This window comes from Phoca vitulina, unplaced genomic scaffold (genome assembly GCF_004348235.1).
Source record: "Phoca vitulina isolate PV1807 unplaced genomic scaffold, GSC_HSeal_1.0 scaffold1, whole genome shotgun sequence".
Taxonomy (NCBI): Eukaryota; Metazoa; Chordata; class Mammalia; order Carnivora; family Phocidae; genus Phoca; species Phoca vitulina.
Window position 1 is genome coordinate 108,268,238 of NW_022589704.1, and position 13,846 is coordinate 108,282,083.

The 13,846-nt window shown below is 61.9% G+C and overlaps 2 protein-coding genes across 2 annotated transcripts in view; one reads left to right on the plus strand and one right to left on the minus strand.

Moving 5' to 3' along the window:
- MYO7B (myosin VIIB) overlaps window positions 1–11,879 on the plus strand; it is a 74,528-nt gene extending 62,649 nt beyond the window's left edge. Inside the window, exons 29-45 of the mRNA XM_032406092.1 lie at window positions 808–925; window positions 1,016–1,142; window positions 2,169–2,335; window positions 3,214–3,395; window positions 4,674–4,804; window positions 5,072–5,229; window positions 5,423–5,576; window positions 6,065–6,220; window positions 7,095–7,200; window positions 8,290–8,403; window positions 8,707–8,794; window positions 9,334–9,440; window positions 9,901–10,086; window positions 10,394–10,510; window positions 10,691–10,774; window positions 10,978–11,097; window positions 11,523–11,879. Of these exons, the coding sequence (XP_032261983.1) occupies window positions 808–925; window positions 1,016–1,142; window positions 2,169–2,335; window positions 3,214–3,395; window positions 4,674–4,804; window positions 5,072–5,229; window positions 5,423–5,576; window positions 6,065–6,220; window positions 7,095–7,200; window positions 8,290–8,403; window positions 8,707–8,794; window positions 9,334–9,440; window positions 9,901–10,086; window positions 10,394–10,510; window positions 10,691–10,774; window positions 10,978–11,097; window positions 11,523–11,624 (2,217 nt within the window). The 3' untranslated portion in view covers window positions 11,625–11,879. The remainder of the gene's footprint in view (window positions 1–807; window positions 926–1,015; window positions 1,143–2,168; window positions 2,336–3,213; window positions 3,396–4,673; window positions 4,805–5,071; window positions 5,230–5,422; window positions 5,577–6,064; window positions 6,221–7,094; window positions 7,201–8,289; window positions 8,404–8,706; window positions 8,795–9,333; window positions 9,441–9,900; window positions 10,087–10,393; window positions 10,511–10,690; window positions 10,775–10,977; window positions 11,098–11,522) is intronic.
- Window positions 11,880–13,377: 1,498 nt separating this feature from the next.
- Window positions 13,378–13,846, minus strand: part of LIMS2 (LIM zinc finger domain containing 2) — a 34,813-nt gene continuing 34,344 nt past the window's right edge. Inside the window, exon 10 of the mRNA XM_032412691.1 lies at window positions 13,378–13,682. Coding sequence (XP_032268582.1) covers window positions 13,535–13,682 — 148 coding nt within the window. The 3' untranslated portion in view covers window positions 13,378–13,534. The remainder of the gene's footprint in view (window positions 13,683–13,846) is intronic.

Sequence of the window (13,846 nt, forward strand, 5' to 3'; positions counted from 1 at the left end):
AGGAGATTTCAGAGTGTATGAACTTTCCACGATTCTTGATACGTGATGCCCATTGCCAGATCACCCCTCTGTGATATGAGGCATCAATTTATATTGCACAATCCAGGGTATGAATGTTACCTAACCACTTTTTAAACTGGCAACAAAATAACATTTTATTCAATGAATAGTAAGAAGAAAGTTCAGTTGGACACTATACAGCCAGCTAGGGACCCAGAGCAGTGGAGACAGGGAGGGGGGCGGGGAGGTGGAGAAGAAGCCAGGAAGGAGGGAGGGAGGAAAGTCGACTGGGGGCAGGTTGAGATGAAGGTCCCTGAGAGTGGCCCCCAGAGAGGCAGAACTCCGGAGAAGACAGACCGAGGTACCAAGGACACAGAGATGCACACCAAGACAGGCCTCCTGCACGGAGCAAGACGCAAGCCCATAAGGCACACACGTGTTGGTAGGAGCAGGCCCAAGCATGCATGCAAGGACAAGCCCACCTCATAGCTTTCCATGAGGCAACGAGGCGCAGCCTTATCTACAGCCCTCTGGCACCCTGATGCTAAAGAGGAAGCAAGCCTTCCTCCCCTCTCAAAACCACCCGTGAATGGTCCTCTGCCAGGGCAGGTAAAATAGGGCTGCCCCAGCCCACCGGAGCCTCCCCACCAGCCCTCGACGGCACTGACCTGTCTTTAGGTAGAAGCTTCACAGAACGATCCAGCAAATGAACACCGTGGGCACTGGGCCACTCGCTCGCTAAGGGGAAGCCGGGGCCGAGGGAGTGGGAGATGAGTGATGGAAGTGACCCACTGTGCCCCCCTGCAGGCATGGTACACCCAGAAGCAGGCAAAGCCACTGGCCGTGCAGGAGCAGGTGGTGGACGCCGCCCGCCTGCAGTGGCCACTGCTCTTCTCCCGGCTCTTTGAGGTCACCACACTCTCCGGTAATGGGATCTGATGGCGGTGAGGGGGTACAGGCAGGGCCCCCCCTTGGGGCCAGCCTAAGCTTCACACCCCTGTCTCCCCCTGGCCAGGCCCCCGGCTGCCCAAGACTCAGCTGATCTTGGCAGTTAACTGGAAGGGGATATACTTCCTGGACCAGAAAGAGAAGATGCTCCTAGAACTCTCTTTCCCAGAGGTCATGAGTCTGATCACCAACAGGTGGGTGTCCCGAGGGAAGATGCCCCAAATCTCTCTTTACGCTCAACCTTAGTCCTTGGGGGCTCCAGGAGAAACAGGGATAGAGGGAGGCACGTTGTCCCTGGCACCTGGCTGGGGTGCAGGCATGAGGATGGCCACTGGACTTGGGACCCCACCCTCTCCTGCCACTGGGTTGGCACCACCCCGTTAAGTACTGCGTCTGCACTTGAGGCATTGTTCTCTCGGGCTTCTCTTTAAAACCCAAATCTACGTGGAAGGGGCCACAAAAGCTTGCAGCCTTTTGGATGGGCATTCATGAACAGGCTCCTTCCCTTCTCGTGGGCAAGAACTGGTCCCGTGGAAGGTATGGACCATTTGAGAGAGGAAGTAAGGGATGGAGGCTGGGTGTGGGGCAGAGCGGCCTTGCAGGCCAGGCGGGGCCTCAGACACCACCCCCTCCATGGCTCTGCATGCCTCCTGTCTTCTGAGAGTGCCTCCCAGCCCTTTGGGAAGGCCTGCCTATGCCCTGCCGGAGCCCCCCTTGGTTGAATCATACCCCAGTGTGCCATGACCATGATAATCATTACCAGTGTGTGCGGGGCACACAATGGCCACCACTTCTTGGGCTGACCATGCTAGGCACTTGTCCCCACGGCATGCAGGTGAGTAAACTAAGACCGGAGGTAGCTAACCCAAGCTCACCAAGACAAGTGCCTCATCTCAACTCCAACGTTCTTTGCCGTGTCTCTGTGGTGGCCCTGCACACCAGCCACCTCATGACCCACCAGAGCTGAGCCCACACACTGGGGCTTGGCACCCCCCACTGCCTTGGGAGCCCAAGGGACCCTGAGCTCTGGCTGTCATTTGCCCACCGCACACAATAGTGCCTGGGACATGGGCCGACCTAAGCTCAGACCTTGGCCCTACCAGTGCCTCTGGTCAAGTCATCTGTAAGTCAGGAGGGTCACCCCCTCTGAGGCTGCCAAGGGGCTGGAATGGGGAGGGGGGGAGAGGCCGTTGGTCATATGGCATCCTTTGTCCCCTCAGGGAGGCCCAAGGTGGGCAGAGGCTGGTACTCTCCACGCTGCATCAAGAGGAGTACGAGTTCATGTCCCCCAGCAGTGTGGCCATCGCCGAGCTGGTAGCCATGTTTCTGGAGGGCTTGAAGGAGAGGTCCGTGTTCGCCATGGCCCTGCAGGACAGGAAGGCCACAGGTGCCCAGCCAGGCGGGGAGGGGTGGATCGTGTGGTCAGTGGGAGGGTGGCTGGCTCATCCCCATGTCTCAGTGGCCCATGTGGCAGGGCTCCAGGAGGGACCTGAGCAGAGAGAGGGAAAGAGGGCCACCAAGCACGGTGGGGGGCAGCTTTGGGCAAAGCCCTCCCTTCTACAAAATGAGGGGCTAAAGGAGGTGGTCTCAAAGCCCCCAAGGCGAAGCTAGCTGAGGAAGCTCAGGGAAAGGCCCACTCCCTCCCCCTGAGCTTTGGGTACCATCCCCACAGCCACCCTGTTTCCCATTCACAGACAAGGCACCAGAAGCTCGGGGAAGGGAAGCAGTTTGTCCAGGGTCACACAGCTCAGGGTGGGGACTGAGCCCTAGCGGTGTAGTTGTTGGCCACACTCCAGCAAGAGCTGAGCACTCCTGGGAATTCGGTGGTGCGGTTACTACAGGGGCCTCAGGAGGGGGCGGGGAGGCTCCCTGGGACGGAGAGGAAGGGCTGTGCGTGCCAGGAAGAAACATCATCCCTGGTGCCCATTCCGCCCCCAAACCGCCCAAGAAGGAGGGATTATTGTCTCCTCACAGAGGACGAAACAAGCTCAGGAGGCCTCACAGCGTTGAGAGCAGGTCCTCTGAGGCTGGGGCTGCAGCCAGAGCTCCCCGGCCCCTGCCTGAAGGGGGGTTGGGGGGGGCGGCTGTGTGCCTGGCAATCCCGCCACGACTCAGCCTCATGGTGGCTATGGGCCCACCACTCTGTCTTGCTTTCCTCACCCACCAAAGGAGACAAGCCACGAAATACCAGCACGGTCTCTGGTCTCTGCCTAGCCCTTGGTAAGTGGTGGCTTTTCTGCCCCTGTGTGTGACCTGAAATTGCAGATGACACCACCCTCCTGCCCTTCAAGAAGGGGGACCTGCTGATCCTGACAAAGAAGCAGGGGCTGTTGGCCTCTGAGAACTGGACCCTGGGCCAGAATGACAGGACGGGCAAGACGGGACTGGTGCCCACGGCCTGCGTCTATGCCATCCCAACGGTCACCAAGCCCTCGGCCCAGCTGCTGGTAACTCATATGCTCATATGTCCTCAGGCCAGGCACCCGTGGACACAGGAGGAAGGGCCTGCTTGCTAGCTCAGGGGCTCGTGCCCCACCTTGCAGAGGGCCAGGAGGTCTGCTCTGCGGGCCCTGTCATCCCTCTAGGGCAACCACGAAGTGGGCACAGTGTCTGTGCACGGCGCTTGGCACCTCGTGGATGTCCCCGCTCCAGTGTGTCCTGGGAGCAAACCCATCCTTTCCCACTGTCAGCCTCTTTTTTTTCTTTTTTTAAAGATTTTATTTATTTATTTGACAGAGAGAGAGAGAGAGAGCGAGAGCAAGAACACAAGCAGGGGGAGTGGGAGAGGGAGAAGCAGGCTTCCCGCTGAGCAGGGAGCCCGATGCCAGGCTCGATCCCAGGACCCTGGGATCATGACCTGAGCCGAAGGCAGAGGCCCAACGACTGAGCCACCCAGGCGCCCCTGTCAGCCTCATTTAAACCTGACCCAAGGGGGCGCCTGGGTGGCTCAGTGGGTTAAGCATCTGCCTTCGGCTCGGGTCATGATCCTAGAGTCCTGGGATCGAGCCCCGCATCGAGCCCCGCATCGAGCCCTGCATTGGGCTCCCAGCTTGGCGGGGAGCCTGCTTCTCCCTCTTCCCCTGCTCATGCTCTCTTGCTCGCTATCTCTCTCTGTCTTTCAAGTAAATAAATAAATCTTTAAAATGTAAAAAATAAGAAATAAACCTGACCCAAGGGGGCCCAGGTCTCTGCCCACCCCAGCCCCCCAAAACTGGCCCCACGGGACAGAAGGCATTCCAGTGCTCGCATATTGAGCGCCAACTGTGTGCCCCGTGCACTACAGCGCTGGGCAAAATAGCGACTCTCCCGTCTAGGAGCATGTGGGCAAACTGCCAATTGATGGCTAGTATTCAAAGTGCCACCAAACAGAAGCACTGGTGGTTCTAGGAGCCAATGATAGGGTAGGGGCGCATGCTGTCCGGAAGGCATCCCTGAGGAAGTGACATTGTGCTGGGGCCTGAGAGAGGTAGGGAACCAGGCAGGCAGGGTCCGTGAGAGGTGCCCTGGGGCAGGGGAGCCTGGTGGGTCAGAGACGCCCTCCTAAGGGAAAGGAACAGGCTTGGACATGTTGAGTCGCGGGTCGTGGGTCACACAGAAGGTGACATGGGAGGGCCTGTGCAGCCCTGTGGTCAGTCCCTCCCATGGCACTGGAGCAACCAGGCTAGGAAGGAGCCCATGGGAAGAGCCTTGTAGGCAGTGGAACCCCCGGGCCTGTGCCCCCACAGAGCTTGCTGGCCATGTCACCGGAGAAGCGGAAGCTGGCAGTCCAGGACGGGCATCCCCCAGAGCCACTGCCCGAGGAGCAGCCCAAGGACAAGCCACACACCCTGGAGGAATTCTCCTACGAGTTTTTTAGGTGCCCACTCAGGCCCCCACCGGGCCCTGCCAGCCCCCCTGTGCTCCCTGTAACCTCAGGTTATAGGCAGGTGCTGTGTCCACCAGGCCTCCCCGGGGGGAAAGGAGACCCTTTGACTCTCCCGCGGCCACCCTGGGAGGGCAGGGGGAGTGAGCCTGGGTCTCTGCCCCAACAGTGCACACACGGTAGGCGGGTGGGGAATGGAAGGAGAAGCATGGGCAGAGAAGGCTTGAGAAGGGCCCTCACAGCAGCCTCCATCCCTGACAGGGCCCCAGAGAAGGAGACAGTCAGCAGGGCCATGTTCCCCCTGACCCGGACGCGGGGACACCTGTGGGCCCACTCATCCGAGCCCCTGCGGCAGCCTCTGCTCAGGCGTGTCCACGCCAACGCCGAGCTCCGGGACCTCGCCTGTCAGATCTTCATCGATATCCTTCCCCAGCCGGCCTGCCCCAGCTCTGTGCCGGCCCCACGGCCGCCCTGTGAAGGACACAGGCCCCACGGAGCGCAGGGCAGAGGCAATATGCAACTTACGGGGCCGGTCACGAGTCAGCGTGGGGTCAGGGCCAGGCTCGGAGGTAACAGGCGGCCATGCCGGCACGTTCTCCTTGACGGCCACACCCATCCTCAGGTACATGGGTGACTACCCTTCGCGACAGGCCTGGACCTCCGTGGAGCTCACCGACCAGATCTTCTCGTCGGCCCTCCAGGACTCAGCCCTGCAGGATGAGGTCTACTGCCAGATCCTGAAGCAGCTGACACACAACACCAAGAGGTCTGCGAGGGACAGGATGGGGCCAGAGGGCACCAGGCTCCATGCCCAGGCCCCCGCAGTCTTCACCCTAGCCTCCAGAGGCTGTCCCCAGTGTTCAGCTCATGGGGGCTGCCCAGCCTGCCCAGGCGCTGACAGTCCCAGTGGGAAGGCGGGGACCCTCATCTGTCCTGCTGACCTCTTGGGGGTGGTCAGAGCAGGGAGGGAAACGGACCTGCCTTGGTCCCTCCCTTCTCCCACCCTTTCTCCTCTGTGCCCCGGGCATGCTATGGGCTCTCTCAACCTCAGTGCCCCCCTCCATAAAATGGGCACAATGGTATCCCCACCCCATTTTATGCGTGTGAAAGCCTTTTGAGGCATCAGGTCACTGGGCAGCAGGCTTCCCCGTCCATGGCCTCAGGAAAGCCTCACATGCCGTGTCCCCGAGGTGGCTGGCAGGCCCGGGCCTTTAGGGGGGCCCTTTCTGGGCTGACCGACGCCGCCACGTCCAGGTACAGCGAGGAGCGTGGCTGGCAGCTGCTGTGGCTCTGCACCGGCCTCTTCCCGCCTGGCAAGGCCCTGCTGCCCCACGCTCAGAAGTTCGTGGACACGCGGAAGAAGATGCTGCTGGCCCCCGACTGCAGCCGCCGCATCCAGAGGATCCTGAGGTGAGCCTGCCAGTTCCCACTCGCTCAGGAGCCTCCGCCTGTGGATGCGGGCGGGCCCATCCAGAGCTCGTGCCCAGAGGGACACTTGTCAGGGGAGCCAGATTCTGTGTCCTCTCCAGGAGCTGGTGTCCATTTAAGGCCCCCAGCAAACTGGGCAGAAGCTGGAGAGTGAGGCTCCAAAGGTCTCAGAGAGGCCCGGACGGTCCGTGGGGGTTGCCGGCAGGCTCAGTCTTAGCCATGAGCTCTCGCTACCCTCAACGGCTGCCTGGCCTGGGGCACAGAGGGAACTGCCTGGAGGCCAGAGTATGACCTCGATGCCCCAAGCCACCCATCGCCCACCTAGTCCAGGCAAGAGTGGCCAAGACCGGAGGCCAGCCCTCCCACTGTGGAGCAGTTCTCCCTTGGCTCTGTCTTGATTCTCATCCACACCACCTGCCCTGTCTGGCTCGGCTTCCTATGGCTGTGGGAGAGGGTGGGTTGGCCATGGTCATGGAGGGCGAGGTGGGTGCCCTCAGGGAGGCCCTGCAGGGGTCCTTGACTCCTGCCTGTTGCCCCTGCTGTGTGAGAACGAGAACCCAACTGTCCCTGGGCCCAGGAGGCTCTGGTCAGCCCAGGTCCCCTTCCCGTGTGTGTCCCAGGCATTTCCAGCCTCCTCAGAGCTGCGGGGCACCTGGGAAGTGAGTCCAGGCTGGCCTCTGGGCCTGGTGCTGAGCACCCCGGGCAGGGGCAGCGCCCGAGTCCTACGTCCTCCACTGGGGTTGCAGAGTTATTTATTCTTTGTGTCTGGCACAGAGTTTCGCTTGGAGGTGGTGGCTGGGGCCTGGGCTGGGCTGGGGGTAAGCAGGGTGGCCTGCTCAGCCTTGTCCTGCTCTAGGACGGGGCCCCGGAAGCAGCCCCCACACCCGGTGGAGGTGGAGGCCATGGAGCAGAACATCTCCCGCATCTGCCACAAGATCTACTTCCCCAACGACACCAGCGAGGTGAGCCCCTGCCCTCCCCGCCTGAGGGACTAGCTTCCCAGGTTCCTGGGCTGCAGCCCCCAGCAAAGCCCCTCCGCACCACAGTTACCCATGGAGGGCCAAAAGGAGCAGACTGACGCTGTTTTCAGAGTTAGAGTGGGCCTCTCAGCTTCACCGGCTCCTACCCGGCCCATCAGACATTAACTGAGTTGCCCTGCGCCCTCAGGTGCTCAAGGCCAGCACAGGGAGGGTCTACCCTGCAGGGGGTGCTGCTAGTGTGGCGGGAGGTCCCACAGGTCTAGGGGGCACTCCTGGCCAAGGTGCAGGAGAGAGGAGGCCACAGGGTGGGCAGCGAAGCCGAGTGCCAGGGCATGGAGCCGCCATGGGCTTCTGACCCTGCCCTGGGCGTGGGGGGAAGAGGTGCTGCCCTTAGGCGTGCCTGTGGACCAAACCCCTGTTGGCTTCTGGGGCGGCAAAGGACAGAGGGGAGACATGAGGCCCCAGCTGTGTGGAGAGGGCCCCAGCCACATGGCAGCAGTGAGGTGCAGAGGGGGGCCGCAGACCATGCTCCTTTGCAGTCGTTCCCAGCAGTCTTTACGGTCTTGGGGACAGTGGGTCCCACAGGGAAAGTTCCCACAGTCTGGCTGCAGGGCTCTCAAAGCAAGTTCAAAAGGCCGAGCCCCCTGGGCCCCAAGACAGACAACTCTGACCGAACAACATAAGCATCCGGCCAGTTTTCTAGAAGGGAAGGCTTCTTCTCAGGCTATGGCACATCTAGCCAACATTTTTTTTTTTTTTTAAGATTTATTTATTTATTTTAGAGAGAAAGAGCTCATGTGCGAGCACACAGGACCGGGGGGAAGGGCAGAGAAACGGGGGGAGAGAGAGAGAGAGAGAGAGAATCCCAAGCAGACTCCCTGCTGAGCATGGAGTCAGGTGGAGCTCTGTCTCAGGACCCTGAGATCATGGCCTGAGTTAAAATCACAAGCTGGACGCTCAACGGACTGAGCCACCCAGGCACCCCTCCCGCCAGTCTTAAGGAGAAACAGCACCAGGCTGTGAGGCTGTGAGCCTCGTCCTGAGACGTTCACCCACTGCCTCTCCGCCCAGATGCTGGAGGTGGGCACCTACAGCCGGGTGCGGGACGTATGCCAGAGCGTCGTCACCAGGCTGCAGCTGGCCTCCTGGGAAGGCTGCAGCCTCTTCATCAAGATCGCTGACAAGGTGCAGTCGGCTGGGCGGGCCAGGGGTGGCGGGAAAGGCTGGCGTGTGTCTGGTGTATGTGGCAGTCTCCCCCGTGTACTGGGCCAGGCCCCTCACTGCACACGGGCTGTCAGGATGAAGGGAGGTGAGCTTATGGGGCAGCGCGATGTGGGGGCAAGTGAGAGCCAACTCTGAGCAGCGCCCAGCCTCCCAGGCCATAGGTGGCCTGGCCGGACCCAGGCCCTCGGCGCCCCCAGGAGGGCTCTCCCCTGGCAGCCCTTCTACCTGCACACGTCCCTCTGCCTTCCTCCCCACCCACCCCAGGTCATCAGCCAGAAGGAGGGAGACTTCTTCTTTGACTCCTTGCGGCAAGTGTCTGATTGGGTGAAGAAAAACAAACCCCAGAAAGAAGGTAAGGGGAGCAGGGTGGGGGCAAGGAAGGAGGGATGTGGCTGGGATGGAGGGGGCGGTGGGGGGAAGGGACAGTCTGCCTTCCTGGGCCAGGGTCAGAACGTTCCCCTGGCACCTCTTACATGGCCCCCGCCCATTCATTCATTCATGCCCCCTTATATCCCCTGGGTCATGGGTGTGGCTAGACCTGGGGCCAGGGCACGGGGCCAGGCCCAGAACAGATGGCTGGGCTGCAGGCGATGAAGGCTATGTGGGGGCCTGACCCCCTGGAGGGGGTGGTCTCTACACTACTCCTGAAGGATGAGGACGAGTCGGGGGTCAGGGAGGAAGAGGGGATGAGGCTTTCCAGCAGGAGAGGCCGCAAGAGGAAACAGCAGTGATGGGGGGGGGAGGGGGTTGCAGCAAGGCGCGGGTGCTGCAGGCCCTGTGTTCCGACGGGGGTTGCAGAACGCCCTGGCCACAAGAGGGGGAGGGGAGCACAAGTCCAAGCATCTGCTGGGCCAGAGGACAGCCTTGGTGCTCACTGCCCCCCCCGTCCAGGGGCCCCCGTGGTGCTCCCCTACCAGGTGTACTTCATGCGGAAACTGTGGCTCAACGTGACCCCGGGGAAGGACGTAAATGCAGACACCATACTTCACTACCACCAGGTACCCGGGCAGGCTCCCTCCTGGGGGGTATTTGGGTCTGCCTTCACTCCATCCCACACCTGCCCTGAGAGGTGGTAGAGGATGCAGCAGGTCAGCAGCTGCCTTGCTCCGGGGCAACCCCCCCCACCTCCAGGGGCATCTAGAGGCCCTTGAGGCCCCATGTGGTGTGCGGGCTGAGCCCCTGAGGGTTCCGAAGCCAGGAGCAGAGGGACAGCCTTTGGGGACAGTGACTGTACCAGGGGCTGCAGTGTGATTGCTGGGAAGGGGCGGGGGGAGCGGAGGGTCCTGACTGCACAGGGGAGGGGCGGCCACCACTCCACGGTGAGACGTCCGGGAGCCCTGCCCTGCCCTGCCAGAAACCCTCCCCTCTGCCCCCTGGCTGGGGGTGAGCTAATACCTCTGCCACTTGAGCACGAAGGGTCGGGGGCCGCTGCCTGAAGCCACCGTGTCCATCACTCAGGAGCTGCCCAAGTACCTCCGTGGGTTCCACAAGTGTGCACGGGAGGATGCTGTCCACCTGGCAGGCCTCATCTACAAGGCCCAGTTTGACAATGACCGGTCCCAGCTAGCTAGTATCCCCAAGATCCTGCGGGAACTTGTGCCTGAGAACCTCACACGTCTAATGTCCTTGGAGGAATGGAGAAAGGTCCTTGATGCGGCTGGGGAGGGGGCCCTGGGGTACATGGGGGCTGGGCCCCACCTGGGTAAGATGAGCACATTCTGGGCATGGAGGGTATGCTGGGTCTGCGAGTGTCAGCCCTTCCCCATGCTGTCCACAGCACCTCAGAGATGGGTTCTCTGTGTGCAGACGACACACATGGCTCTCAGTGGCCTCCAGACTGGCCACAGGCACACAGGTGCTACTTTGGACTGGGGCCTCAGGGACCCTGTGTGGAGGGCCTGCTCAGGCCCTGGCCCCCACTCAGGCCCTCACTGGCCCTTACCTCCCCCAGAACATCCTTCTGGCCTATGACAAGCACAAGGACAAGACAGTACAGGAGGCCAAAGTGGCCTTCCTCAAGTGGATCTGCCGGTGGCCCACGTTTGGGTCTGCCTTCTTCGAGGTGAAGGTAGGCTTCACCCGGCTCTGGCCCCAGCGGCCCCAGCTCCTCTTTCAACTCACATCTAGGGTGGGCCTGGCCACCTGGTTTGGAAGGAGCATGTGTGCATGCGTGTGCATGTGTGTGCCTCAGGGAGGTGGCCCCCTGGGCTCCTTGGCTGGGCTATGACCACGGTGCCCCCCTCCCCAGCAAACCTCGGAGCCCTCCTACCCGGACATCATCCTCATCGCCATCAACCGGCACGGGGTTCTGCTTATCCACCCCAAGACCAAGGTAGCAGCAGGGCCCGGGCAGGGCTGGGGAAGCTGCCAGGGTCCCATACCCCCACAGAGGTCGTACACCCCTGCCCTTCTGTCCCCCGCTCACACGGCCCCGTGGGCTCTGGAGGACCCCTGAGCAGCAGCTCAAACTCAGGGCCCCCTAGGCCCCCTGGGCTTCAGCTGGGTCCTACCCGCCCTGCCCACTCTGCCCCCCAGGAACTGCTCACCACCTACCCCTTCACCAAGATCTCCAGCTGGAGCAGTGGCAGCACCTACTTCCACATGGCGCTGGGGAGCCTGGCCCGGGGCAGCCGCTTGCTGTGTGAGACCTCTCTGGTGAGCCCCAGCCCTGGGGGCCTCCTGGGCATCCCAGGTCCCTTCCCCCAACCCAGACACACAGCACACAGAGGCACCAGGGACTACGTTTCCCTAACCCTGACCCCAGACTGCCACCAGGGAAGTGGCTCATGATGAGGGCCAGGCTTCCTGTGCCCAGGCTGGACTAGGCCAGGCCGGGCCAGCAGAGTCTGGGAAGGAAGAGCAGCAAGAAAAAGGCTGGGAGTGTCATCCAGGGACTGTGGTGGCAAGGTCTGGTGCGGGCCCCCTGTGGTCCTGGGCCACTCTGAGGAGGGAAGAGGACTGTTCTCAGTAGCAGGAGCCCTGCTCACCTCTTCACCTCCCTGTCCAATGTGTCCTTGAGGCAGAAGCAGGGCACCGCCGCTGCCCCTCACAGCCTCCGACCCCACCCTTCCCCTGTCCAGGGCTACAAGATGGATGACCTGCTGACCTCGTACGTGCAGCAGCTCCTGAGCACCATGAACAAGCAGCGGGGCTCCCAGGCCCCAGCCCAGGCCGATCCTTAGCACCGGGAGCTGGCCTGCCCACTCACTCACCCTTTCCAGTCGGGAGTCCTGGTGGCACTTCCCTAAGGCCCTCTTCCTGGCCCAGAGCCTGCCCTCTGCAGGCAGCCTTTCATACTGCCCTTTCTCCAGAACACACCCACATCCCTCAGCCCACCAGGTAGGCCTCCTCTCCTGAGGGGCTGACCATGGAGGCCAAAGTGGGGAGCCCAGGGCGGGGCCGGGAGTGTCAGGCCTCCAGGTTGATGAGTGGATGGCTGAAAGGACTCCCCCAAGAATGTTCAATAAAAATTCTTGAAGCAGTGTGCAATGTGTTAGAGAAGCGGGGGGGGGGGGGGGGGGAGGGATGGTCAGGTGGGCAGGAGGCCTAGGAGGCACCGGCCAGCAAAAGGTCTCTTCCAGAAAAAGCAAAAAGCATTGTGACTTCTCTGGGGACGCCTGGATGACAACTCCATTCTCCGTGAATGACTTCATTGGTCTCTCCCTCCTCCCTTCATCTGCTTTCCCCCTCCTTCCCGCCTCTTCCTATGAGGCCCCTTTGCGCACCTTTCTCCTTCCCCCACAAGGCACTGGGACACATAACTGCTCCCAGGAGGGCCTGGTGCAGGTTCCCGCTCTCTGGCTGCTGGCTTCACGCGAAGGCCAGCCTGTGCCCAGGTGGGAGCAGAGCTGGACGCACAGCCTTAGTGGCCTGGGTTCATCGCCACCATGCTGGTGGGCTCCATCCTACCCATCCTACCCACCTGGCCAGCCTTCATGGACTGAAGGTTTCTGGCTGGACTGGTCTCCAAGGCCCGACGGCAGCCTGGCCCTGCCAGCAAGAGCTGGGTCCTAGTCCTGTTCGGTGTCTATGTCTCTAAGCGTTAAACGACCCCGAAGCAGTATGTCCACGGGGGCTGCGGCCTCACCTGCTCACTTCCACGCCAAAACCCACGCCGGCCATGTGGTCGTGTAAGTAAGCCTTCAGTCATCATGCAAGTGCCAGTTCCTGTGCTGGCCCTGGAGGGTCAGAGTGAGTCAGAAGGCCACTACCTTCTGGCCCCTGTCAGCTACACCCAGAGAATCAGCACGTGCCCTCGGGGCGGGGGGGGGGGTAAGCAGCAGGGAGCCCGAGGTGCTGAGGGGACCACAGAGGAGCTTCAGGGAGCCACAGTGGCCCCTGGCCCAGGGTGGAGTGGCCAAGGCCAGATTTCAGGAAGGAGGCCTCCTGAGTGATGGCGGGAGGGGGGGTCCTTGTCCCTCCGAGGATGATTTGTGGGGTGCGGTGGCAGTTTAAGCACAAGGATCCTACTTGGTTGGGTGAGTGTGTGGCCAAGGGTCAAAAGGTGGTTCCCCAGAAGCCCCCCTGCTCATGGCCAGGATCACGGGGCTGGAGCAGCTGCCTGGCTGTGGCCTCCCCAGGGCCATGTGCGCACAGTGGGACCACTATGGGGTGGAGGCTGGCCAAGCTCCCACAGAAGGATGTGAGCTGCTGGGTGCCCCTGCAGGAATGGGACAGGTCTGGATGAGCAGGGCTGGGAGCAGTGGCCCACGACCAGGGCCAGGTGACCCCAGGCCCTGATTCACTCGCGGAGGACCTGGAGCTAAGGCTTGTGGGCACAGGCCGTCACAGGCTCAAGGGCCCTGCGTCTGCCCCATGCCTGCACAGAAGGAGAGAGAGGAGCCCACAGCAAGGGAGAGAAGAGAGGCCTGGGGAGGAGGGACTAGGGGCAAAAGAAGGGGTGGTGAGCAAAGAGAGCAGGGGAGCGAGGTGGGGGAGGGAAAGAAGGGGAGGGAAAGAAGGGGAGTGGCAGAGGGAAGGAAGGAGGGGGAGGCCACAGACAGGGAGCAGAGATGAGGAGTGGCGGCAGCGAAGGGCAGGGGGTGCCAGCAGGAAGGGATGGGGTGGAGGCGGAGGGCGGGCAGGAGGCCGCTCAGGCAGAGTTGAGGCCCACGGACTTGGGCTGGGCCTTGCGCGCGGCCAGTTCCGACAGCTTCTTCAGCCGCTTCTTCAGCTCCAGCGGGAACTTCTCATAGCATCTCTTACACACAGGCTTCATGTCGAACTCCACAAACTTGTTCCTGCGGAGGAGGTCCAGCAGTCAGGAGAGCCCCCGGGCCCCACCAACTCAGCCTGCAGAGGCGGAGCAGGGGGCTTCCCCTGGCCTCTGGCCCACAGCAGTCCAGGTGCCAGGGTGAGCTTCTGGCCAGGGGTCACGGGTGACAAGGAATCAGGCCTCCAGGCC